Source organism: Scatophagus argus, chromosome 2 (genome assembly GCF_020382885.2).
Source record: "Scatophagus argus isolate fScaArg1 chromosome 2, fScaArg1.pri, whole genome shotgun sequence".
Classification (NCBI taxonomy): Eukaryota; Metazoa; Chordata; class Actinopteri; family Scatophagidae; genus Scatophagus; species Scatophagus argus.
In genome coordinates, this window is record NC_058494.1 from 12,464,475 (window position 1) to 12,491,778 (window position 27,304).

Here is a 27,304-nt window from a genome sequence, read left to right on the forward strand (position 1 = left end):
GTCAGGTATGTATGAATATAAATTCTAATTCTGTTTTCCTATAGGAGTAATACAAAAAATATCACTTTTAAGTCCTACTGTACATTCATCTTGTTTCTCCACTTTTTATTTTACAGGAAACAGACTCCTCAGAGACAGGAGGATAAAGAGACTGGTCCGCTGTAATAAAAGTGACTGTTTCTAATACCCGTCTTGTTCATTTGCATTAAGTCTTCCACTGACAGGATTCATTCTGATACAGCTGAAAGAAACACACACAGTCCTTTTCCTGTGTTTAGCAAACGTTTTGATTCAAAGTGCGTAGTAATATCTTTACCACAGCTTTAGAAAGCAAACTATCCTCAGAATGAATGGATTTCTATAGATATAAAATGTGCACTGACAAATACCATTACATTCACAAATGTCCAACTTGACTCCAAACACTCAGTGTCTTCCTCAGTGGTATCAGTTCCATTAGATAAACTGTTTCACTTGCTGATTGCTAATATTACTGTGATTAAGTAACAGATCATTGACAATTCATACAAGCCACATTAACACTCGCATTTAAATTTTTTTCTCATAGGACGACCTGTGTGAATATTCAATTCTGATTGGCTGCAGGATATTAATTATTTCCTGATAGTGGACCTTCGGTGAAGCTGTTTAGTTACCGTTTTAAATTAGCAACACTGCTAGTCCTGCAGTGCCTCATTCTCACAACAGGACGGCAACTGTACACACAACACAAGTTGTCACTCTTAACTCTTAATAATCATTTCACATCCGATTTGCTATTCAAGTCACTACTTCAGACTGCAGCCCACAGCAGATATTTACTATTTGTTTGTGAAAATCTTGATTTGGGGACAATGACATGGCTGAAGGCTCTACATGGCTCTATAGTCTTGTTGTTAACGGTAACGTCAAATGACACATAGACCGTTAATACCTTAATAATGGACACCTTGTCAGGCATTATCCCTCACATATTCAAAACATACAATGATCTATTTTTGCCCTACAATACGGCCATTACCTGCCAAAGGCTAGAGGTATTTTACTGGATATTGCTGTGAATTGTTGAGCAGAATCAATGTAACTTATTAAGAAAGTGACATTAAATGGTGTTGAATGAATCTAGTGGTGTACTGGTAGCATGTTGTGTCAGACTGTGAGATTTTACTGTGCATGGTGAGGTCACTTGAAGTCCAGTAAAAAAGAAGAAAACATTTCATCTATAAGCACAACATTCAGAACAAGTTGGGCTCAAGTGCAAGGCAGGGTGGTTTGCCTGCTGGATAATTTCATTGCACAGTCTGCTGCGCCTAGTCACAAATAGGGAACATATTTTTTAGTTACTTTCACTTAGTCACTCCCACAGAGGGGTTAATATTGGTTCCTCACCAGTCAGTTTTCAGAACTGATGAAGCTGCTTGGATTAGCAGCGAAACGTCTTCAAGCCTATCTACACAGTCCAGACGCCTTGCTTTAACTCTCTGCGTGCACAAATAGGGAAGATGATATGGACTTCAGTCAAAGCATACAGTAAACACTTGACCCCAATGTTTTCTCATGATTTTGCACATTAACCTGACCCACTTTTCCTCACACACTGACACTAAATTACCTGACCCAGACCGTTTACTTTGTTAAGTTCATTGTACCAGGGGAAGAAACACCAGATGAGAATACAATGAACAAGCAGCCAAACCCTCACAGTGAGGATGTAGTGATTAAAATCAGAATAGATATTTGACAGCATTATTTGGTTGCGAATGATAGGATGGTACAAAATACAAGTTTAAAAAAGTTTCATTCGGCTAAAGGGCTTGTACCACCAAAAAAGCAATTGCGTACCCATTTCCTAGACCATCAAATATACAGCTCTTAAGTTTTATAGTTTAATTTTGCTTTGTTTACAGTTCCTCAAGTCAATAAATAAAGCATGCTAAGCTACGAGGCATCCAGAAACTGTGTAAACTACGATTTTTAACCCTATTTCAACTGTGCATGGTAGGTCTTTACAGAAATTCAGAATTTTATTGACATCACAGTTATTCTGCTGAGGAGCACTTCGGCTACCACACAGTGTAGTCTAACATTTCTGTGCAGTATCTTTAATGACATGAAAAGGAGCTCCTGTCCTCTGAACATCTGTGAAAGTTCGAAACTTGTGGAATATCTTTCACACTGACAGGAAAAGTAACTCTGAACAAAATTCAGGGTAAATGACTAAATAGCAGCCTCAGCCGATTTCAGTATCCAGTCTGGGAAATATCAGGGAGTCTCTACTAACCTCTACTGAGAAATGAAATGTAAGTGTGCAGATGTAAACAAAGCTGATGAACAGGATAGAGGATATAAAACATTAACTAAATAAATGTTGTGTAAAAAATGTTGTAGACCTTTGTGCATTATTATTTTCAAATCTCAACATTCATTTTAAAACTGATAATTTAGAACTCTTTATATTTTTAAACTGTTTTGCACATTTTTTGCTTTTTGCACTGTGTTCTATTCCTGTGAGCTGCCATGACAAGTGAATTTCCCCGCTGTGGGATCAATAAAGTTCATCTTATCTTATCTTATCTTATAAAATGAAAGGAAATTTCCCTGTGAGGTAGTGTTGTTCACTATTTTCGTGACTTACAGCCTTTTACAGTGAGCTGCAATAATTCTGTGCATGTTACCATCAGTGACAGAGGATTTCTAATAAATCAGCTGCTGTCACCTGATTTCCTCCCCACTTCCTGTGAGAAATACATTGCTAGCTCTGTCATCCATCTGCAATCACCATGTGCAATACTCTTAGTCACTTACTGTTAGTCACTCACTGTACATAAGAAATTATTATTTATGCAGAACTTTGTAGTTGAGTTCTAGATAGGTAGATACTATTTTATGTATTGTTTATTTTTATATTTCTACATTTTTTATTCTTATTAATATTTCTGGTCCTGTAACTCTTATCCCAGTGCTGTTCTTGCACTCTGCTGTTGGAATGCTGCAAGTTCTTCTATGTAGGACAAATAAAGGTTTTCTTATCTTATCTTAACTTAAATAGAATAGGATGAGAAAGTCAAAGTGAAACCTAAAGGAAACATTCTTATGTAAATACAGGGTGGACAGAGAGACACAGCTCTAGCATTCCAGTTTCAAAAGGACCATCAGCTAAAGTAGCAAGAAAGATGAGTGAATTGGGAATTGTGTTGTTTTACTGTTGCTTGAACTTCTTTTAGCTCTGAATGTGCTTACATACATCCTACATCATCATCATCATCGTTATAATCATTATTGCTCTCTAACTCCCTAAAAGTCCCATCAAGTCCTCATGCTTTGTCCTCATGCTGATGTGTAGGTGTGTTTGTGAAAATGAATCTAATAGTAAGAGTTCAGCAGGACAGGCTGGAATACCCAGATATAAACCCTGCAGCAGAGAAACACAGGAGCTGATTTGATATATTTGAATGTTATGGATTGACTGATGCATTTGATGGGAAACAAATGCATTTGTTGAACTCAGGCCATAATCCCGTTGTGTTTGATTTCTCTCTAAAGATGCAAGAACATCACACAAACTGGCAGAGTGTGATGGGGTCAGAATGGAAAGATACAAGTCTAAAATCAACCACGTGGGACATAAATATGGAATCGATACAGTTTTCATTGCTGCCATTACCTCCAGAGAGTCCAGAGCTGGAGCTGCATTAGGTAAAGGCAAGAGAGACTATGGCAACACCTGAGTGCTGATGCAGGTCGCAACAAATACTGCTGTTTTATTCACATCCTCTGACATTACAGTACAATAACAGCAGTGTTCATCCCATGTCTTTAGGCTGATGTTAATCCAAACAGAGGTGGACATACTACTACTACGAGGTGACTTGGACAGTGAGGAACACCGCTGCCAAGGTACTGAGATCTTGGTTTATTGTTATCAAACGGATCCATGAAAAATTCCCTGGCTGGACCAAAGAGCAGAAGCTGAAAGGTCTGTTGGAAGATCAACATGCATCAGCTGTCTTTGCTTAGTGTTGTTCTCACTGGTTATTTGCCTCTGCAGGAGGGATGGCGGCCTTCAATGTGGGGGATGGAAATGTCCATTCCTATGAAGACATGGATACCTACACAACCAGTGGAGACTACTCCAGTGATATTGTTGCCAAAGCTCACTTTTTGAACGTTTTAAGAAAAATAATGACCTATGAAAATAAATGGCCTTTAATTCATTAATTTCATCATCATATATCAATTGCCAGTCCTTTTCAGTTTACTCAAATGCATAACCCCACCATATATTTCAGACTCAAAGCCTTCCTGTACCCGTTAAAGTTAACAGAGGGCTGTTTCTTGTAAATCGTGTTTTTGTATTGTTTTTTTTTTTCCCCTCCCTCGGGAATCATCTATTGAGGCCTCAGGAAGGAAAGCTTATGCAGAGGAGAATAAAACAGAGAGCGAGATTTAAACTAGCCAGTAAACACAACCTGCCTGCAAAGTGAACAGAGGGACATCGTGCAGCAGCCCTGCTGCTGATAGCGCTTGTTCAGGATTAAAGGCTAATTAGGGCTTTTCCGGTGGGTCACACCAGAAGTCCCTCTTGTGTGTCAGTCGAGACACATTATTGGGCAGATTGGAGATTTTGATTTCCTTATAAATGTTTACTGGTAGATATTCAAGGCACAAAATCATCCAGATATGGTCTGGAAAACAAACAAACATGGCCAACAAATCTAAACATACAGATAGCATAAATAATACATGAGCTGAAGAGCAAACAGATTATATGGTGAGAGTCTGGCTTGACTGGAAGTCAAAAATACTGCCTGCACATGCTACACTACAAATGCTTTGAACCACTGACATATAGACAGTCTGGTAAATACTTGACTGGCTATACTCCATGAGTAAATCTAACACTGCCCCCTGGTGGGTATGGTTTTAACTGCAACAAAACGACATAAATAGAGCAAGCGATCCTGACAAAATCTCTGTGTGTCCCTGTATAATGCAAAGCATTATATTTTCTTTATTGGGTTGAAAGCTTGGTGTCAACTCTCACTGTGACAATTTGCAGAAATGTAAGTATAATAATTTGGTAAAAATAATATACTGCCTGAGCTGGTCAGCTAGTCTGTGTAAAAGCAACATTTCTACACTCTCATATCAGTGTACTGAGGAGGGGAAAATAAAAGCTCAGCTCAACATAAAACTTGGAGTTCTGCCCCATGATCACAGAGAATATGGACAAATCACTGGGGGGGAAATAAACAGTATTTTCTTAGGATTCGTTCATTTGCCCTCATCTTTTGTTGTGTTTACAATTACATGATTTTTTTTCACACCTCTTCAGATGCTGTTAATAACTAACATTACTCTGTTGAAAACTTGAGCAGGGTAAGAACAGTATCTTTCTCCCTTCAATGTCCTAAAAGACAGTTAAAAGCGAATTAGCTTTGGATATAAGATTTGACGTTATCATAACATGAGCACAGTCATTATCTTTCAGCCTGAAGACTCAGTGGTGTCAGTCAGCGGTAAGTGCAGTGGTGCTCCTGGTGTTGTCTCAGGTCCACTTTGTGCTGGAAGCCATAGAGGCAGCGAGAACAGCGGTAGGGCCGGACGTCCCTGTGTTTGCGGCTGTGGGTGATGAGGTTGGAGCTCTGACTGAATGCCTTCCCACATATCTGACACACATGGGGCTTCTCGCCTGGCACACAAACACAACACACGTCATTCGAATATACAGGATGCTCAAACTGTAAAGGTTTATGAGACACTGGAAGCACAGCTTGAAAGTTTTCCCAGTTGGTTGCCTTACACAAACCAAAGAAGAATAGCACCTCAATAAATAATTATGTTATCTTATTTAATTCACTTACATATCTTAAGATGTTTTGTTTTGATATTTGAAAGGCTCAACGCAATAAATGGTTGGTAGTTTTGCTAAAAAACATAATATAAAAGAATAGTTTGACGTGTAGGAAACAGAGGGAATCAGATAGCCTGGCTCTGTCCAAAGTCCACCTCTTGTGCCAGAACCTCTTGAGTTTATTAATTGGCATCTCATTGTTCAAAATGTGTGTAAAATCAACAAGTTGTGGATTTACATAATGAACTATTTCTTGGCCCAGGTGCAGTGACAAGTAAAGGGACAGTGTAAGGATTAAGCAAATGAGATTTAATTTTAAGCACTTAAACCAAATTGCAGCTTTGTAGGACACACATGTACATCTATGGCAGTGGAGTAACTGTGTTCGTTTTGGCAATAATGACCCATTTTCAAACAAGGAAATAAACAAATGTATCTGAGAATCATTTTTTCATGTAGGCTACTGTAGGCTACCATAAATATTTTTAACAAAGTTAAGATAAAATAAAAGTGCTGGAAGATTTAATGAATAATGCTGGCTTATAACATTAGCAGTTCACAAGCTAAATAAGTGTTAGAAATTAAGTGACGCATGGAAAATGAAAATGCAGTTCAGTAACTTCACATGAATGATGTCAGCTGAGGACTTTGTATGTATGTTAAAAGAAAGAAAGAACACACCTGTGTGTATGAAGGTATGTTTCTTCATGTCAGACTTCTGGTGAAATCTTTTGCCACAGTACTGGCAGGGGTATGGCCGGGTGTCTGAATGTATGAGCAGATGAGTGGAGAGGGTGGAGGAGCGCTTGAATATTTTTCCACACACCGTACAGCCGAAAGTCCTCTCCTGAAACAACAGACATTGTAGTTATGGATTGAGAAGTGTTGTGCCTACATATGTGCATGAAATTGATTATAATATGCACTCTGCATTTTGTCCAAAGGCATGAAGAGATAATTGCATATGAAAAGAAATGCGATGCTGACCCTGCCCCTGAATAGTGACTGCTCAGTGGGCCTGTCTCTCCTGCTGGACTTGATGTGTGCTGGTGACAGAGGTGTTCTGCTTCCATGACTCTTGGATATGTGAGTCTTCAAACTTGACAGACATGAAAATACCTACAAAACAAGATGTACACATTTCAACACTGCAAATTAAATTGTGATTGATCACACCACTTTTTTTATTACTAATTTAGGGTTTAGCCTTTTAATGTCTAGTCTATACTGCTGTAAATTCATTTCAACAGTCTCAGTTCACACTTCTTAATATATAGATTTCCAACAGATGGGACCACATATTTTATGATTATGAGGGCTTTTTGAACTGACATTGGATTGAAAAAGGCAATATTTCAGCCAATGTTACTGAGGGCATTAACTAATACACAGGTACAGGCTATTTTAACTGAAGCTCAAGCCTGCTTTGTTTTAATGATGGATGTTCAGTTGCGACAAACATCATCAAACCTGCTGAATTTTGCTTTGTTAGTTTGGGTCTGACTTAAATTAGAGGACATCTTGCTAAGCTAATGACACTCCTCTTAGTCTCACCTGTAAGCTACTTTATGTTTAGGTTAAGCAAATGTTAGCGTGCTAACATGCTAAGGTGGTAGACATTGTACACTAATTTATTATCAGCACCTTTGTCATTGTGTGTCCGTGAACATGCTAATGTTAGCGTTTCAAGCACCTGTTTGCCAGCTAATGGTAATTCTATTTATTTTCGTGGTATTTAAGAGGTGCTATGACAAAAATATACCATTTGAAGAGATGTCACAGTCTAATAAATTTTGGCAACCACTGTTGCTGCACTCTGAGCTCACTTGTAATGAACTAATTTGACTCAAGCTGCATCTCGTGGGTTTCCTGTACACTATAAATCATAAATGTCATTGTTGTTATCAGTCTGTAAGAGAAATGCAATTTAAGGTGATGGAAGGATGTCATACTTTGCTACAGAGTGGACACTCTTGCTTCGAAGCACTGATCTTCGAGCTGCCACGGCTCCTGGTCTCTCTGAGGATCTGAGGGTGCTGAGTCAAGTCTTCCAGTTCAACAGACAGTTTGTCTGAATATCCTGAGCTCACATGAGAAATGGACCATACCGCTGGTGTGGGAGGGGGAGTCTCTACTTTCTCCACCGGGCTAAAAGTGCTTGAGTTGACAGGCCTGCATGGCTCTGCAGGTCTACAGTCTGAAAACAAACAGACAGGCAGGTTGACTGGGTCATGTAACTTTATGAAACTTTGGATTGATTAATGTATTATTATTATTATTGCATTAGAGCATCAGGATTATTTAAATAAGCCTAATTTTGCAATGCCATATATTTTGTTATTTGAAACTATCTAGGAAGCAGCTTGTTTCAACACAGAATACATACAATTCCACTGTCACCCACCATAAGATCTGGAACTGACTGGCTGAAGGTGTCCACTTCCATTAGAGTTGGTGGCAGCCTGAAGGTCCTGCTGCAATAATGTGATGGGTACTGTGCTAATATGTGCTGTTTCCGCTGTGGAGAACTCCAGGGGAGTATCCCAGGACCCTGTCTGTTTCCCGAGCTGGCTAAACGTTACCGGTGTCGATCCAGGGCTGGGGCTTCTGGCTGTGGGCCGAAGGTAGTGCAGCCCTCCTCGTTTCACCAAGAAAGATCGAGGCATCACTCAGGAGTGGGGAACACTTGCTCTACACCTAAAATCAAAGTCATCTAGAGGATAAAAAAAAAAGAAATGAATGTCAGCATTATTATTATTGACCTTCAAATGCGTATGTAGGTTTCTCTTATCTCAGTCAGTTTTGTAGAGGTTTTGAAAACTAAATCAGTGGAAATAAGTCTTTCTCTGCAGCAGTGATTTGAGGGTGGTGTACCACTGGTTACGCGTCAACGAAAGGCAGATGCCAAAATGATGGGCCGGAGAGTCACACACGACAGGCCTAGCGTCCAAAAGAGGGCAGTATAACTTTACCAAATCTGTGTAAATACTACATTAATACACTGTGAACTGTAGATTTGTTGACACTTCTAAGCAGAGAAAGCATCAAAAAGGACAAAACATTTCGTGTTAACAAAATTACAAATAGATGAAAATACAATGTAATCATTGCTTACAGCTGGTTTACGTTTTCTTGTTTCAGATAATTTAACATTTTTTGTTTATTTTTTTCCTTTTCATGATATATGTCACCTAGATATGTAAAAACAAGAAAAGCTTAATAAAATATCTGATTTACTTTAGTATTCAAGCTCTTTTGTTTTTCCTCTGATGATTGTTGCCTGTGCTTGACAAATTCTGTCTGACAAACTACAGGTGGCCTGTCAGAAGCTCTGTTGTCAGCAGTGACTTGACATTAAAGGTTTTGTTACTGCAGAACTGCTTTTTCCTCAGGCAGGTTCTCCTGTCTTTTGAGCTTCTCTGTTGCATTCACACAGCAGATGAAAGCAGTCCATATCTAACTGAAACTGACATTTTGACCTAACTTTCCTATACACCTGGTTGGTGACAGTGTGACACAAACAGTCATATCAAAATTATAAATATATCACTTAACTTTGTCACATTTGACCACTCAGTGCTAGCAATCGAGCAAAGATGAAGCTGCAGTGGTAGAGTTTAGTGGAAGACAATGAGGTGTTATACCACGCAGAAAACAGTTAAAGTGTGTGTTAAAAACTATTTTAAAACAAAAGTAAAACAATAGATTGAGAGAGCAGTGAACAATCACTCCACAAGGAGACAGATCACCCACTTTTATAAAATCGTCAAAAAAAGGGTCACAAGGTATGAGCACCATAAATGTATTGTGAGGATAATGCCAAACTAGATAAAATAATTAAATGCTTGTTTTTCTTTATCAAATGTGGAATTTAGGCACGTAGTTTCATTGTGTATAGGACTACTTGCTAGCCTAGAATGGCCGACGAAGTACCCAGACATTTTACTTCAGTAAAAGTTCAATACAGCATTGTAAAATCGCAGTAAAAATAAAAAGTACTGCATGAAGTACAGAAGTCTTGTGAAAGAAATTTACTGAACTGCCACATGTAAAAGTGCTTGTTTTGTAAATGATAAGATTATTAATATCGACCCAATAATGTATCGGTAGCATTACTGTTTTAGCTGGTAAAGGGGACCTAGTTTTAACAACTTCATATGCAGTTAGTTTAGTCCAGTTGTTCCAAACCTCAGGGTTGAAATCCTACAAAGGAAGTTATCATAAATCTCAAGTGTCATGAGATAAATAATGCGGTATGAAAGAGCAACAAAACAAGGCTCTGCTGCACAAATCTGTCTCAATATATTAGTGTTTGGTTTAACCTTCTGATTTCTTTGTGACACATTGGATAATTTTACTTCTTTACTGCTTTCTGCACATCAGACAGTTCTATGACCATCTTAAAAGTTTAGCCAAAAAGAATGGAAACCACTATCTTCAACAGTGCAATGTATTTTACAGGCTTATTACAATTTGGTTTTTAAAATACAATCTTAATCTGAAAAGTAAGTAATAACTGTCAAACACATTTAAAGGGGTAAGATGTGTAATATTTGTCATGAAAGGTAGTGGAAATGAAGCATGAAACAGAAATACTGAAGTAAAATATGATTACCTCACATTTGAAACAGAAAACATCACATCGAAAGCATCACCCCTGGACTGCAACTTTAATTGAGAAAACATTTACTTGTAAGATTTTTCATGTACTTTAATGAGGCTGAGAAATGTATAGAAACCTTTTACCGTGAATCACATACGTTATAATGTGTGCACCTTGTGTGCAAGTTTATTGTATTAATCTTTTACTTTTTGATCTAAGTTGTTCTGTAAACAAAGAAATGCTGTGTTGGACTAAGCGATGTAATCGGTCTTATGTGCACCAATAAATATGTTTGTTTTAAAAATGAGGCCGTTGTGGCTTCATTAGATGTGAGTTTTAATTAGCTAAATCACATTTTATGTGATACACCCTGCTACGAGGAACTTAGTTTATTGTTAATAATACTGTATGTATGTATTATTATGTATTATATAATACTTTTTGTATTTATATAATACTTTTTGTATACTTCTTTGCATGAACGTGTTGGATATTTTTGTTAGCGTTTTTATCGTGACATGTTTAAATTGAACAACACAATGAATGAATGGATGGCCAGATCAAGGAAGGGTCAAAGCTGTTCAGACCTCATTTTATCAATTGCTTATTTCTACAGGAACTTGTTTTTGCTTGATCATTCCACATGAACTGTAGGTTGCCATACAGGCAGCTCAGAGACTGCACTTCAATCAAAGAAAGGATGGATGCAGAAAATGGGTTTCGTAAATCTGAAGCTCAATCTAAACACGCATTTTAGCAACAGTTTTTCAAGAACCTTCTTGTAGTCTACTATAAAATGTAGAAAAGTGTAGAAAAGCTACTTCCTGTAAAGTATTTGTGTCTATGTGTATAGAAGAGGTAAGAGATTAAATATTAGAAGCTCTCTCTGTTGAACACTTTCAATGTTTATGAGCTCTGATTTTCACTACATGACAATGTGTCAACTGATTGAGGTACAAAAGGCAATCAGCCATCTGTTAATGAGATTGTTAATGAAATAGCTCAACACATTTTAAGGCTACTCTTTTTCTCAAAATGCACCTGAATAACAAAATTAAGAGGGAAAGATAAACATTAACAAACAAAACCAAAACTGTAGCTCTCATTTAAGCAGAAATATGAACATTGCTTTCAGAAATAAATATGCAAATACTCACCAGATGTTTATATTCCACCAGTGCTTCTTATGTGATACACAAGTTCACGCTAAAAATGTAGTTTATATGACGTTAGAAAAGACAGAGTGGTGTCGGTGTATGAGACATGTGAGGTCAATCTGCTCTGCGGTGGATTGTGAGCCGTTGATGTTCTCTGCAGCTCGCTGTGATGAGAGTAAAGAAGGACGAGGAAGTATTTCAGCTCTGACACCTCTTAACCAACAACCAAGCTGCTTCCTCAAACAAAAAACCCAAACACTGCACACTCGCAGGAGCACTAAGTTTGTCTGCTATTTTAAAAACTGTTTTGTGCCAATCAACTGTTTGTGCACAAACTAAACACAGCATAGGGTTTATTTGGGGAAGACAGATACAGCTGATGCGAGGGAAAGGGGGGGAACAACTGTGCTGAAAATTCTTCAGAAAGTGTTGACACACTCTATTGACACAATTGTGTTACAAAACAGACCACTGAAGTTAAATTTAAAAGAGGCGGGCTGGTGCAACTGCAGATTACCTTCTATAACAATGAATGAGTACCATTGACATTAATGAGTAGGAGACGCCGTAAGGAGAAATGTGACTACATTTGTATGACTGTGCAATAAATGTGAGTAACCTGTGGATATACAAGAATGAAGGGGGGACTTTTTTCTAATGTTTTTGTTTTTTGGTACTTCTCTGTATTTGTTTTCTATGCATTTGCTTGCTATTCAACTAAAAAAATAAAACAGGAAGTAGTATATAATTCTCAGAAAACAACCGAAACCAACATTGAAGTGATTCTGCAAACAAGTTGTCCCTGTGAGAAAAAGCCTGATGAGGTTATTGCTTTCTGCCATAGAGCTCCACTGTTATCGTTAAATCCATAATGTGCAGACAGTTTGTGAGCACACCAATAAGTGATTTTGGAGGAAGATATTTAACTGTTGAGCCTCATTCCCTCATCAAATAGTCACCAACACACAACTTCAGTACTTGAACAACTACTTTAGAATTTCTGAGGCCAAGAAATGTCCCAAGCACAGCAAAAATAAGAGGAAATTAAGACTTTTTTAAGGAACATACCGCATGTTATACCTTTGCAAACACATCAGCAAGACACAACATTGCACTGGTGATGTGTTCTTTGATGAGCATAGGACTTATTTCCAGTATCTGAAATACATCATCCTGTTGCCAAAAATATTCAACGGGTCACTAAATGTGTATTAATCTTCCACTGAAAGTAACCATCAACACATGCACGTGTACATTTACCTAATGTTTGCTTAAAACCACAGTGACTAGCTGTTTTATGAAACTACTGTGCCTTTAAAACAAATCAAATTTTTTATGACCCTGATTATTTAGTCTCAAGTAGAAACAGATTGGCTAGAGAGATTTTGTTATTTTAGGTTTTTGTGGCATTTGTTAGCAATTAGACATTTTTTGAAGAAGACATCACAGCATTATCTTCTAGTTTTATTATATAATATCAAAGAAATCTCAATTTTAATGTGTTTTTTTCTGTGACAGACAGGCTTTGAAAGAAGACATGACATTTCCCAGTAATTTAAGATTAACATATGAATGATGCCTGGACAGGTTCTGGCCTACCCGTTGTCTATAAATTTGTGAATATGGCCACCTCAAAAGGCAATACCCTGCTTATGAAGCACCAAAGGAAAAAAAAAAAAAAAGAACAATGACCACTTATTTATATTTTAATGCCTGTTGCAAACTCACAAGCTATAAATCAAGTTCCAGTAAATACAACAAAGCCTTGATAAACAACTTGACTAGGGGAGATATTCTTCAGCTTGTAAAACCCTTATGGGCAGCTCTGACAAGAAGTAATGGTGAATGCCTGTAAAAACTGCTGCCGTGTCACACAAGTCTAACAAGTGTTAAGCACATATTTTCAAATGTGTCACTGCTTGGAAGAGGAAGATGTTTATTTTTGTTGTCGAACTTTAACTGGACCATGTAAGTTTGTGTGTAGAGATTTTCCTCTGGAACTACTAGCTTGAAACTTCTTATTTACTAGCAATGACCCATGAACAGGAAGCCACCTTACCTTCATCAAGTTGTCACTTCACTGCCAAAAATGACAAATGTAGGTATAATTTTACAAGTCTACACTGAAAAATATGTTTCACAGTTAGTTTCATGTGGTTTAGTCTGACTGGGAAATATTCCATTATGCTAATCTAACTAGGCCACTTAGCAAGTCATTTAGTGGGATAATCACATGAGTGGCTGTGATCTTATTAGAATAATCTTTCATTGTGTTATTTTTGTTCTTTCTTTTTTTTCTTTACATAATTTTACACCTTTAAAAAGCTATTCGATGAAGTTGGTGTGTTAACTTTAATCTGATAAAAAAAGCCATATTAGCAAGCTAATGTTAGCTTTATTGTTATGTTATTACCTTTCTATTAAGTTATTACAAATAAGCAGTAAAAACTGTTTGACATTGACCTGAGGGAAAGAAATGAAAACTTCATAAACTGCGTGAGAACTTCAAGTGAAAAACAATAAAAACACAATCAGGCCTTTGCAAAGGTGCTATGTCAAAGTTTATTTTGTATCATTCATAAGATACAGAACACTGAAATGTATTTGTTCCCCATCATACTGGAATTTATATAATCTTTACTGCTATTTAATATATTTCAGTAACAACATCAGTTGAATTGCAAGACAGAAAGAGAGAGGATGGACAAGGTTCTTGGGTATGATACTGTGAATATCAAACAGCCATCACATACAGCACAGAAATCCGAGAAAGCCGAGAAACCAGACTAACCAGGATGTCTGTTTTTTCTTACTGTCTGTGAGGAAACACTCACATGTGACACACTGTATTACCTTATTTCCTGCATTAAATCGGGGAACACGTGGATGTTCCAGTTTCAAGATGATAAACCTGGAGCAACACAGTGTGATTTCATTTGAACCCACACAAAATTCACTTTATATTACGTGGCTGTTCAATGACGCGTGACCCTTGTTGAACATATATGAAGTCATTTAGCATAGTGTGTAAACCTACTCATTTTTATGGCACAATATGATGTTTAATCATGATCATCTTGTAATGCAGTTATCAGGAGAAACCATAGTACTGATGGTAACTGTAAAAATAATATTAAAGATGAGAGCTAGTACCATATCCAAAAGTAATTTACAAACATATCAAAATGTTTCATCACAGTAGATAGTTGTATTTAGACAGTGGTGAGAACAGAGCACCATCACTGAATGTCAGTGTACAGATGTGTTAAAATGTGCTGAAGGACACTGAGCACTGATCTGGGTCAAGATTAGGGTTAATTTTGGAAAGCCCTGAATGAAAGCTCATAAGAAGTCTATACATTTTGATTACTGATTCAAATCCAAACTGGAATATTAATAGTTATAATCCTTAAGATTTCAGTTGTGGTGGATCTGGCATCACCTGTGTTTAGTGGTGGTAATGACGAATGTGTTTTAACAATACAGCTCACAGAGGTCAGTCTGAAACATGCTTGGGGTGGTTACGCTGTCAGAAACGCAACAGAAAAAGTCTGTATGTTTATCCAGCACAACCAAACAAATCATGGGCTGAGAGGATTTAAGACTAAGTGAGATAACATTGTTTAAATCAGAAATGGTACCGAGAATGAATTTTGAATGCATCACATTTTCTCATTTCTACACAGCTGACCAATCACAGCACAAGGAGACTGTGAATATCAGGTTGTAGCCAAAAGTTATTTGTCTGTTTCCTCAAAAAGTCCTGACAATGTATGTGTCCATTTAATAACTCATGATCCAACTTTTCATTGTGCATTACATGAAAAGTATACATGCGCCATGTATAGTACATGCATGCATCTTTTCCTGTAAATCCTTTGAACCCCACAATGACACCACCAGTAACATTGACAACTGTTACATAGAGAGGTAATTATAGAAAGCAAGTGCAATGAATAGCTTTTTCCAGCCAGAAATATTAACAAATACATTTGTTAGAAAGAAAATCTTGAGGATTATAACTTGAAGTGAGAAATTCAGCTAGTTATAACTCTAAGTAAATTAATCTAAAGGCCTAAATCTCATGCTCAACAGAACCGATGACACATTCTGTACACCCAAAGAACGAAAAGGAACTCAACTGAAACCATTTGGTATACACTCACTTGGTCTGACGATATCCAAACACTGATTTCATTGTCGAGATTTCAGTTGTGACACCCACCAATCACCACTAAAAAGCTGTTACTTGCAACAGTAAGGTGGGCAAACCAACATCCTCTTTAGCTCTTGGATGGCCATTGCTGGAAGGTCCTGTTTCCTTATTTCTCCGAGGATGACATCACTTATCTCCTCTACCTTTCATTCACTGAAGCAGAAAGTGGGCCTTTAGAGACAAATTCTTCAACATCAGTCCAAGGATTAACAAAGTTGGATGAATAATATTGAAGCGAAATACTCAGATAATGTCAAGGTCCCTCTGGAGAGCTCAATTTAATCAGAAATGATCCCACCATGAATCCACACAACCGCTCAGTGCTTATGTCAAGGGCAGAGAGTTTCTATTTCTTTGTAGTGCAAAAAGCAGATCACTGCTCTACATATGACACCCTGTTTGATAAATGAGGTCTGACTGTACACACTCAGACCTCACACCATCTGGACTGACAGTGATACAGCTTTAAATCTTATCTATATACTTATGTTCCTCTTGCACTGTATATTCTCCATACATTTTACACCCTATTTTGTACACAGAATATACTTATGTTTGATATGTAAAATATTTTCCATCCATACACTCCCCAGTTATGACTGCATCTTTACAATATGAACTACTCCCTCCCCTTTCATTGGCCCACATGTGCAGTTGTAGCTAAAAGAAAGTGATACGAGCACATGAACTGGTGACTCCAGATCAGCACTGTTACCTGGATTTTTTGTTTTTTTATTTTTTTTGCATGTATGGGACAATGATAACTAAAGAAATAGGGAAATGGGTTTATTCGCCTAATTGAGATGACTGGTACCACTTTTATGTTTGTCTGTACAGCCAGGAGATGGTTAGCTTAGCATAACATAAAGACTGAAAACAAGGGTGAAGAACTAGCCTAAGTTCTGTCCTAATGCAACAAAATCCACCACGTGTAGTTATATATAAGAATAGGATTATATCTGATTTATTTAATGCATCTCACAATTATGTATCTTTAATTATGTATCTGACTTTATAATTTTAGCTAGCATGAGCAAAACTTAGCCAGACATTGCTCTGTATTTGTAATTAATGTTACGGAGTCAATTCACAGACTTTATAACTTCTTTCTCCTTGTGTTAACATCATTTTATATTTTGCCACTTGTGCCCACTGTTCAGCAAAAGTTAGTTCCCCACTGGCTAAGCTAACTATCTCCTGGCGGAATAATAATAATAGACAGACGAGTGGTGTCGATCTTCTCATCTAACTCTCAGCAGGAAGGTGGACAAATGTATCCCCTTTAAAATGTCAAACGATTCCTTTAACTCACACATACACAATGATAATGCTTGGTTTTGAAGTAGACCGAACTGTTCAGCATCATAACAAGCATCACACTGAATGCTGAGAAGCTCCAGGAAGGAATCGAGTTAAATTGCTCACATTTCAAATTCAATCAGTCTGCACAGAGTAAACGGGAAGTTATATCTTCAGCTCACAGAAAAAAAAAACAAACAAACAAACAAAAGTAAATCCAAAATCATAGCAGCACATTTTCCGTTTCTGAAAAACTGTAACAGACGACTAGTTGGCACAAAGGACGGTGTAGAAAGTTTGGCCCCTGTCTCTATCTCTACACTCCTACAGTATCATATAGATATATAAAAATAAAATAAAATATCAAAATAAATTACAAGATATGAATAATTTAAAAAAACAAAACAAAACATTTGGCAACATTTAGTTTCTTTCTTCCTTTTTGTGGGTTATGATGAATTTTTTGACATGAACTGCTGTATTTACTTACCTTCTTCTGCAAGCCACAGACACAGAAAACACACACATTTAGTATGTGAAAGTGTTCATGATTCATTTGTGAACACCATCTTGTGATATTCCTACAGTCTGATGTGTACATGTTCCTACACTGCACCTCTACTCCTTTGGAAAGTTCTTTTTAACACTTGGTTTAATTGAGAGGTAAAGAGAAGGCTGACAAAAGGTTCTTGTGTGTGACTTCCTAATGAGATGCATAAAAGGGAAAAAGAGAGAATACAGATGAATTTAACTCTGACACAATCAGGAAGGAGAGTTACATTAGGGCAGGCAGAGCATACAGTGTGTCGAGTGTCTATCACTCAGTTTATATAGGGAGACGGAAGAGTTATTCCCTCTCTGTCTACCCATTTTTCACTCCACAGTCACAGATTCATGTCCAGCGGTCAATCTCGAGCAGCATCAACACTTTCGCTGGTCCAGTTTAGTCCATTGTTTGTGTGTCATATGTTTGTGTTTGAATGGATATGTTGTTTCCGGTGCAGTTACACATGGGAACAAGGAGAGAGGCTTTACATGAACACTGGGAACACAGGATCTGACTGTGTGGGGAACAGGGTGGTGGAGACAGTAACAGGAGCGGAGACGACGAGTGATGATCAGTAGAGGTCCAATCAATGCCACTATGTCTGCATCAAGTTAAAGGTAAACACTGGAAAAGTTGAGGAGGAGGACTGGATTCGTTAATACAGTTCCAGTTTACAGTAGCAGTCCTGCCCAGTAGAGGTCCAGCGTCTTTTTTAGGTCAAAATAATCAAAATAATGAAACTTTCACACCTCCTCCTGGTCTCAGTTATCCAGTGCCTCAGCGCACACTATGCTGCCATACAGCTGCTGCGGGTCCGGATGTGTCTGCACCCGCTCCTCTGCCTCGCTGTCCGTGCTGCCTTCGCTGTCGAGGCGTGCAGATGGATGACATGGGCCGGACAGGGTGGAGTAAAGGGCACTGGCAGGCAGTGGGCTGGGGAGGAGATCCTCATCTGAGCTTAGGTAGTCCCCCTCGGCGGAGGCGGGGCTGGTCAGGCAGAGATCCTGGTAGTTGGTGCTTCCTCCAGTGCTGACCCTGGGGACTGCCTTCTGTCCTCGCAACTGCCTAATCTAAATACAGAGAATTCATTCTACTGAAAACAGGAGGACCCAAATTTTACAGGCTGCTCCTATTATGTGTATGTGTGTGTGTGTGTTTGCTATCTTCATAAAATCATACTCCCTCTTCCCAGACGATGAAATGAAACTGAACAAAAGTTCTCAACCAAGTTTCAAAACATCATGAGTGAAATGGTCTTGAGATTTTGTGAATAATAGTATATACTTCAATACTACCAGTATTACTACTATACTACCAAAAATTGGGTTAAATTTGCAAGATGAGCCTTAGAGAGCATGACATGTCACATGGTGGGAATTTTTTTTTTACGCATTGCCAGGCGTGAAAAAAAAAAACAAAAAACAAAAATACCTGTGAAACCCACTGATCTGTATCCTGCTTAACATTCTGAGGGTGTGCAAATAGGACATGGGTGTCTTTACACCTAAATCTGAGCACCAAAGTGCCTGTCTGACAATAGAGTCAAGTAAAACAACGAGATACATAAAAACAAAAACAAAAGGGGAAAAAAAAAGATGTTACATATCAAAAAATAAAACGTGTTTGTGTGCGTTGCTGTTCCAACGCTGTTGTCCAGCTCTCAGATTATGGTTTTTGCTCTTGACTGAGAGTAGAACTATGAACACAGTTTATCTACATATGCATACTTATGTCGTGTTAACCTTGCAAGTACCACAGTGACTCATGACAAATCTCAGAGGTTTTTGTTTCCCCCGATCATACGCTCAGGCTAGCTGTATGGCAGGGGGGGAGGGGAAAACAGTGGTTAACCAATGGAAATGTTTTGACTGTGTCTCACTGCTCTTCAAGCTACAGCACTCTATCAGACTTTTTTGGGTCCTTTTCTGCCATTTTGTTTTTTGTAAACAGGTTCCTTAATATCAAAATGAAACTGTCAACATGCTTAAATACTTGTGTAGAATACTTAGAATACTTGTGCATGTAAGATCATCACAGCTGAATTATGCACAGCCTGTGATAATGTATCAGCACTTTTAATATGAATCAATCATACTGAGATTTTTCTAAATTGTTCACTGCTTCCTCATTTCTACTCACGCAAGTTTCGGTCTCATTTATGAAAACCACTGCTTTGATCAAAAAAGGTGGGGAGAAGAACAGAACAGAGAGGAGCGGTAAAGGGCAGGGCAGTCTCATCACACCCCCTCACTTTAAAGTTTAAACACTTTCCTCCTAGTCACGCACAGCCACTCTCTGAATGAACAAACTCAGAGTGCATGTTGGGTGGGAACTTTGTGTCTCTAAAACAGGATTGGAAAGTTCTTCATAAACCTGAGAGGTCACTGAATTTTCTCAACCCACAAGTCGCCTCCAAGTAAAATTCAAATATGGAAATCAGCAAAACTGGCGTTACAATGAATGTTTCAGCTTGACAGCGATAAAGTGAGTGAACTGTGTAGAGGCTGCACAGCTGTGGGTTAGATGAAAGAAAAAAAAAAAAAAACCTTCAGACTCTCACACACACTTTTTCAGAATTAAAGTTCAGTGTGAACCAGATGATGAGAATACAGTGTTTGGGAAAGACTAGTGGTCTCTTATTACAAGAAGTAGAGTGACATAAGTGAGTTTGAGTGGAAGTGGTGTCTGTTATGAGGCTGCATGCAGATTCTTTGGTGGTGGTTAAAAGAGCTGCAGGATCTCTGCCTTCATGTATCCACAGTACATGTCCCCTGTGTGTCTCATACATCTGCACGCCTTTCGAAACAAAAAAACGCATCAGTCTGTAAAATCACATAGCAAACACGTTACTGTGTGTTTGTCAGCTATGCTACTGTAATCATAATACATCATCTGTGTACAGATTATAAAATGTCAATAACTGCTCAACCATTTGCACTACATTTTAAATCATTTGTCAGTGCCGAGAATCTGCAGATGCTTTATGGCACAAACGGCTGGTCCCAGACCTCTGAATCTCGACAAGCTGAATAATTTCAAAGAGAAGATGGGATTGAAATCAGTCTGGTGCCCATTAACGACTCTTTAAGTGTGGCTGAGATTCATGTAACTGCAGTGGTTCTTGCATGTCTAATTCCAGACATGACATTTCTTACGTCCACATTTTTATTAGATCAATGTTAAAACTTTGACTGAAAATTACATTAGTTTGAGAATATGTTACTTGTTACTGATTGTTTAAGGCAAAAGAAAAAAGAAAGAAAACAACTAACATTAACACAGTGTCAGTTTGGAGTGAAGTGAAACAGAATGGCAACTCAGTCTGTTTATAAGGCCACAAATGTTCATTTTGTGCCAGAAATTGCATTCATCATTCTTCAAAAGTAAACGATGGATTCATTATGTTCTCAATGAAATCATCTGTACTAAAAATATTTTTGAAAAATGCCCATCACCTTCCCAGAACCAAATGTGATGTCTTTGAACGGCATGTTTTGTCCAACCAACAGTATTACATAAAAATAAATAAATAAATTACAAAAATCAAAGAAGAGCAACAAATATTCACAGGTGAGAAGCTGGAATCGGGGGATATTTGGTGTTTTTGGCATATAGCCATTAATCAGTTAAAATTTCCTTCCTCTCGGAGGAACAGTGAAAGATCAGATGGAAAACACACTGCTGACTGCTGTCTTTTGCTATTTGTGGCACACAGTGCCACATTTATAATGAAATCCAGTGAATGATGCAGGGGTGTGTGTGTGTGTGTCCAACCTCGTTCTTGAGCTCAGCAATCTGGTCCCGGAGCTGGTTGATGTACTGCCTGGAGTCTGAGTGGTTCAGCTGGCCCTGGATCAGTCCTTCCTCCTTCTGAAAATGCAAAGGGTTAAGGTCACTGTGTCTTCATCATTCCATTATTGGTAAAAGTCAATTAATCATTTACAGATGTCAATATGTACATTAAAACATTTTCCGTACGTACAGACACAGACACAGACACACACACACACACACACACCTGTATCTCAAGTTCAGCGATCTTCTGCCTGAGTTCAGCCACGGCAGCCATACTGTCTGCTTCCCTCAGTCGCACTGCCATCACCTCTTCTTTACTCTACATGAGGGGAGAGGGGGAGGAGGTTGAAAGAAAGAAGACATTTCCTGCTTAACAGCTGGAACGCTGACAATGACAGACAGGATTTCAGTGATGGATACTGATGATGCCTCCTAAAATGTCTCAGTCGCTCCATTTACTTCATGCTCTGTCCTCTCTTATTGCATCTGTCCTTCTGTTCTGTACAAGAATCCCTGAATTTATTGTCAGACTCCGCACATTTCGTGCCCATTTTTCCTTAAACATTTTCTATTTCTGTCTGACAAAATTCATCAGGGCCTCCCTTCATCTTTCCATCCTTCTCCTTTTAGGCTCTTCATCGCTGTTTTTTGTCCTCCCTTCTCGTTACTTTTCCATTCAGTTATCATTGTCTTATTGCGCATATTTTTTAAGGTTCACTAAGATGGACCTGAAAATTTGCTTTGCTCTTCAGTCAGATTTTTCTCCCTGCTACATCCCTCCCCCTTGCAAACTCATTTTCTTTTGTTCTCTTCTCTCCATTCAGACCTTGCAGTCAGACTCGGCCTGCTTCCTTTTCATCTCGTTGAGTTGGGCTTGGAGAGCTTTGTTCTGATTGGCCAGCATCTGGAGTCGGTCCTGCAAGGCGGAACGTTCTTGTTCATTGCGACCAATCAGCTTGCTGTTAATCTGGTTCTAGAGTGAAGAAAGTAAAATGTGAATGAGTGGCTAAGGCACCGACAAATTATTTTCATTATTATTAATTTGATGGGTGAGTAATTAGTTAATTGTTTTGTATATGAAATGTAAAAAAAACACAACTAGCCTGAGGTAATATCTTTAAAATGGCTCCAAATCTGGTCTGAGACCAGAAAATATTCAATTTACAGTGATACAAGCTGGGTCCACTGAATGCTCAACATCATTAGAATGATTGGATGTCAAAAGACTCTACCTTATTATGATCACTGTTTCTATAAAATGCTTGAAATAAAACTACAGACCTTTGCATAATAGATCTGAGCATGTTCTGAAAGAAAAGTACTTACATGTCATGTCAGTATACCTCCTATGCCTGACAGTGTGCACAGAGTGTCTAACCTGGCTCTCCAGCTGCAGGGCTTTGAGTTTGACCTCCCGGAGCTCAGCCTGAGCCTGGGCCTCCCTCAGTCTGACCGTCATCAGTTTGTCCTGCAGCTCGTTCATGGCGTTCTTCTTCGGTGATTCCTTCCAGTGGCCGCCCCCGCCGCCTGTGCTGCCTGCACGCGACATGTGGTGCTGCAAAAGCAATGAGCAAACACGTGTAACTGCACATATGGGCCACATGAACATAGACTCACACGCAGCTTAAGGAAAAACAGTAGAGGTTTGTGTGTGTTACCTGCCAGCGCTGGTTGAGCTCAGTGATAGTGTCCTGCATCTCTGTGAATGAGCGCAGCATCTCCAGCTCCCTCAGCTTCATCTGCTTCACCTCCTCCTGCAGAACTGCCATGTTGTTCTCATCAGGTAGACAGCTGCTCCTCTGGATGGACAAACATGTCATGTTTACAGTTTAAAAAGACTGACTAATCTGCAGCCATGCTAGCAACTCTGCTCTGTGATGCTTTGAGCTAAATGCTAACATGTTGATGTTAAGCAGGTATAATACCTGCTTGATGAAAAGTTAAGGAGTCAACAAAGTTATTATATTTCATCCTGAAAGGGTCATGAATGTCATAGCAATCTATCTTATAATTAGGGATATTTCAGTCTGGGCCAAAGTGATGGACCAACTAAATGACCAACCAACAGACAGACAGACAGCTGATATCCACAAAGCTGGTAAAAGCTAAAGCTAAAGCTACTGATAAGCAGGAGTTCCAAGAAACATTAATAGATTGCAAAAGCAAACAAGGACAGGGTCATATTTGCTAGCTTTCTAGCTTTTCTAGCTTTCAGCTTTACTTTACAGTAAAATCATCATGTGCCTCAACAAAATACAAATCAAAAACTTGACACCTCACATACACCCCGTTCAGAGTTTGCTCACATACCCCCGTTCAGGGTTTGGAATAACTTTTACACTTCTATAGCTTAGATTACAGTGAAATAACGTTTAACACATTCACGCCTGAACATGCCTGCCGTCTCTGCTCATCTTTCACACTCTATTTTCTCTTGCATGCTAAAATGTCACTTAGAGCACCTTCTCCAGATCAAGGACCTTGTCTTGCATTTCCTTAAGGGCCCCCAGCAGCTCAGCCTCGCGCAGTCTGGACTGCTCCAGTTGCGTCTGCAGACTGTTCACAAATTGCTCCGTGTACTGAAACAAACATCAGTGGTGTCACACAGGTATGTAACAGGACAGAGATCATGATCGATCATGATCATTGGTTAATAATCTTTCTTTATGTTGGTACACAGATTATTACCACAGAATGGAAACATTAGTTGAACAAATAAGCTGACTGACCTTGTTTGGGCCTCAGACAAAACTAAAATCTAAGTATTTTTGTTTATGTCATATCTAGTGCAGATGCTGGAAAATCAAGAGGATCAATACCAGAATGCAACTTTTACCCTTGATCATGATCATCTGCTGCTAGTTCACATGCTGCAAGACTTTTCAGTCTGTAGGCGGCCAAAACAATGTTTGTTCACTTTTCTATTTTGTTTGATGTTCCCCGAAATTAGTATATGAAACTGCACTTTAAAATAGCTGACCAACAAAATGAAGTTTGTAACAAGTCTTGTCCCACTGACTCAGAGTGATGTCAGAAAATAGAAAGCTACTGTACATTTTTCTGTCACCACATCAAAGTGAAACTACAAAGTTAAAGTGTGTGAGAGCAGCAGAAAAAAACAGAGGGCTGAATGGAAAAATACTTTCCTATGATGCAAAATACAAAAGCTTGAAATATGGCAAGTACATAGCGTGCATACAAGAGTCTTGATTTGTCATTCTGGGTTTCTCGGTCTTGGTTATCAAAGAGCAGAGAGTGAGTGTCTGGAGGTGTGTGAGCTCTGGTGAGTGATGAGTGCCAGAAATCTGAGCTAGACTAAAAAGAGAGCGCAGGTTCCATCTTTAAAAACCTAAATAATGAATCAGTTATGTTCTTCATTCTGCTTGAATGTACGCAGCACTGAAACGAAAGGGGTACGATGTGTGAATTTTGTCACACATCACATTCCCACAGATGAGTGTGATCTGCTGACGTTTCTGTGTTAATTTTAACTGTGAATACTTGGTAAAAACCAGATGGCTTTGTTGCTATTTAGGTTAGCAAAAGGGTTGCAGAACAAACACAACGAGCGTAAAGAAACTCATTTGCATTCCTAATTCATCACAAACAGCTGCTAGAGTATGTCTAAATAAGTCTTGTAGTCCTAATTTGTTCTTCAACACCATCATAAATAACAGAACCACAAATCACACGTAGGCAGAGAAGACAGTCATAATAAAAATGTTTCACTGCAGTGACCCAGGCAGTATTCAAGCCCTTTACTTAAGCAAAAGTGGCAACACTATGGTATAAAAGTGTTCCATTACATGTAAAAGTCCTGCATTGAACATGTTACATAAGCATTATACACACAATCTACTTGAAGTTTCAAAAATAAGTACTCAATGCATAATACAACCACATTAGATTATTATACATTTGTGAAAGGTGAAAGTAAGCACTTTCTGATAGTTTCCTAAATTTAAATTCGGTGTGGTGGAGTCCAGGGCCAAAACCAAACTATCCAAACACTATGAGACTGCACCGTCTTGGTCTCTGAGTGCAGAGCTTTGCAGATTTAGTTTATGAGTAAATTACTCATTTCTTTCATAAGCTAACATGACTGTGTGAGTCATTTCTTTGTTAATGAAAGAAACACAAATAAAAATGCAGGAAAGAAAAGATTAAAACCAAACCTTGTCAACAGAGTTAATAAACACAGAGGCTTCTAGTTTGAATACGGTTATATGTGATCAGCAAACAGTTACCCAAAACTGATTTTCACACGGCTGAACAAAATGTCCCTGCTGTGCTGTCACCCTGGGTGTGTTGTTCCCGATGTGGGTGCGATTGAATAAGCCACTGGTTGTTGTTTGACTAATGCAGACGAAGCACAGACTGGGCCAAATGAAATGCGATAAAAGCAGAATAATATGTTTTATTATTATTTTATAAAAATATTTCAATTTGTTACACATTTGATAACAATCAGAAAAAAATATATCAAAAATAGATTTAACAACGTTATGTGTGTCTGTATCTGTTCAACCAGCTGAGTTATGTTTATCTGTAGCCATGCTCGGAGTGGGCGGAACCAACCACAAGATGTTAATTTAAGCTTGAAATTGATATGGTTCGATCAGACGTTTATGTATTTATCATTAATTAGCACAAACTATTGACAGAACAGCCTCTGAAATGAGCTTCAGATCAATGTTTGATCACAAGAGTAAGACAAACCTAAATGAATAAACTTCAGTCAGCTGCTCAGTGAGGATTGTCCTTCATCATGAGTATGGATATTAACACAGTTTACTTGGATGATACCCACACTAGTAAAAAGTACATTATCTGTACTTGTTTTAGCAGAGCGCTCGCCTAACCTGAGTAAAAAAACTTGGCTTGACATTGTTGGAAAAATAATGCAACCTAAAAACAGAGAGGAAGTTTATAAGGTCACAGGTTGCTAGTTGGGTCATTTTCCAAAATCATCTAAAATCATCTTACAAATCAGTTGCCTTCTCTGACATTTTCTTGATGTGAACATTTTAAAATGTGTGGTTTTGCAGTTTGAGTGAACATTTGTATCATCCTGTCAGTATTGAGATTCTTTAGATGACAAATGAAATAAGTAAATTATGCTGTGAAAGAACTGATCAAATTGACCATTTCAGAAAGAAAATGCAATAAATGAGTTACTGCAGTTCAACTGCTGCAGTGTGTCAGACCTGATGAACCTGATTAATATGTTCATACAAGACATTACAGACTTTGTGGAGAATGTTCTCAGGAAAAACACTTTTTGTTTAGTGGGGTTGCAAAACGGTTCTTATTTTCGGTGGCTTGTTTTGCAAACACTTGAACTTATATAAACTTCCCACTTAAGTCTTGAGACAATCAGTGTTGCAATTAGATCATTCAGGTCAAACAGGGGCTACTATAAATCTGTCTTATTATTGACTACATGCTGTGACATGACTGGACATCTTTGAGAAAACTCAAAACCTTTGTTGGACAAATGCCAACATTGTGTTCACAATCTAACAGCAGCAACAGTTAAACATTTTGGGAAACACACTTGCTTTCTGTCCAAGAATTCATTGAGAAGATCGACACCAATCGTATATGTGTTAATTAAGAAATTACAGCCAAAAGACAGTTAGCTTAGCTTAGCATGAAGACCAGAAGCAGGAGGAAAAACTAGCTTGGAACCGCTTGTAGGCAAAAATTTGAACAGGTTTTATAAAGACTAAACAAAGGAAATAAAACGTTTTAATAAGTGATTTTTAGGAGTGCTTCTATGCTGATTTTAACCTTTGGACAGAGCAAGGACAGCAGGTTCCTCTGTTTTCAG

The 27,304-nt window shown here is 38.3% G+C and overlaps 3 protein-coding genes across 3 annotated transcripts in view; 1 reads left to right on the forward strand and 2 right to left on the reverse strand.

Annotated features, from left to right (window-relative positions):
- Positions 1-3,540: 3,540 nt before the first annotated feature.
- LOC124070377 (lysozyme g-like) lies at positions 3,541-4,378 on the forward strand. The gene is given in 4 exon segments (XM_046410248.1): positions 3,541-3,740; positions 3,821-3,859; positions 3,861-3,914; positions 3,916-4,378. Coding segments are annotated over 4 exon segments (549 nt in total). The 5' UTR covers positions 3,541-3,587; the 3' UTR covers positions 4,219-4,378.
- Positions 4,346-11,976, reverse strand: LOC124070364 (zinc finger protein Gfi-1b-like). Its single transcript, XM_046410220.1, has 6 exons — positions 11,615-11,976; positions 8,259-8,567; positions 7,807-8,051; positions 6,842-6,973; positions 6,536-6,701; positions 4,346-5,692 (listed from the first exon to the last, which is right to left on the reverse strand). Exons 2-6 carry the CDS (start codon positions 8,518-8,520, stop codon positions 5,514-5,516), a joined length of 984 nt encoding a protein of 327 aa, XP_046266176.1. The 5' UTR covers positions 8,521-8,567; positions 11,615-11,976; the 3' UTR covers positions 4,346-5,513.
- Positions 11,977-14,105: 2,129 nt separating this feature from the next.
- The window catches only part of LOC124070369 (EVI5-like protein), a 30,094-nt gene continuing 16,895 nt past the window's right edge, over positions 14,106-27,304 (reverse strand). The window contains 7 exon segments of the mRNA XM_046410235.1: positions 14,106-18,746; positions 21,451-21,546; positions 21,695-21,790; positions 22,298-22,444; positions 22,850-23,026; positions 23,130-23,270; positions 23,934-24,050. Coding sequence (XP_046266191.1) covers positions 18,438-18,746; positions 21,451-21,546; positions 21,695-21,790; positions 22,298-22,444; positions 22,850-23,026; positions 23,130-23,270; positions 23,934-24,050 — 1,083 coding nt within the window. The 3' untranslated portion in view covers positions 14,106-18,437.

What these genes read in the sequence shown, in the direction of transcription:
- LOC124070364 (XM_046410220.1), bottom strand. Translation starts at nt 8,520, where the DNA reads ATGCCTCGATCTTTCTTGGTGAAACGAGGAGGGCTGCACTACCTTCGG. An exon ending in AGTCAGTTCCAGATCTTATG is followed by an intron (nt 8,052 to 8,258) that starts GTGGGTGACAGT and finishes GTTTGTTTTCAG; the next exon opens with ACTGTAGACCTGCAGAGCCA. An exon ending in ACATACCTTCATACACACAG is followed by an intron (nt 5,693 to 6,535) that starts GTGTGTTCTTTC and finishes TTTGTGTGCCAG; the next exon opens with GCGAGAAGCCCCATGTGTGT.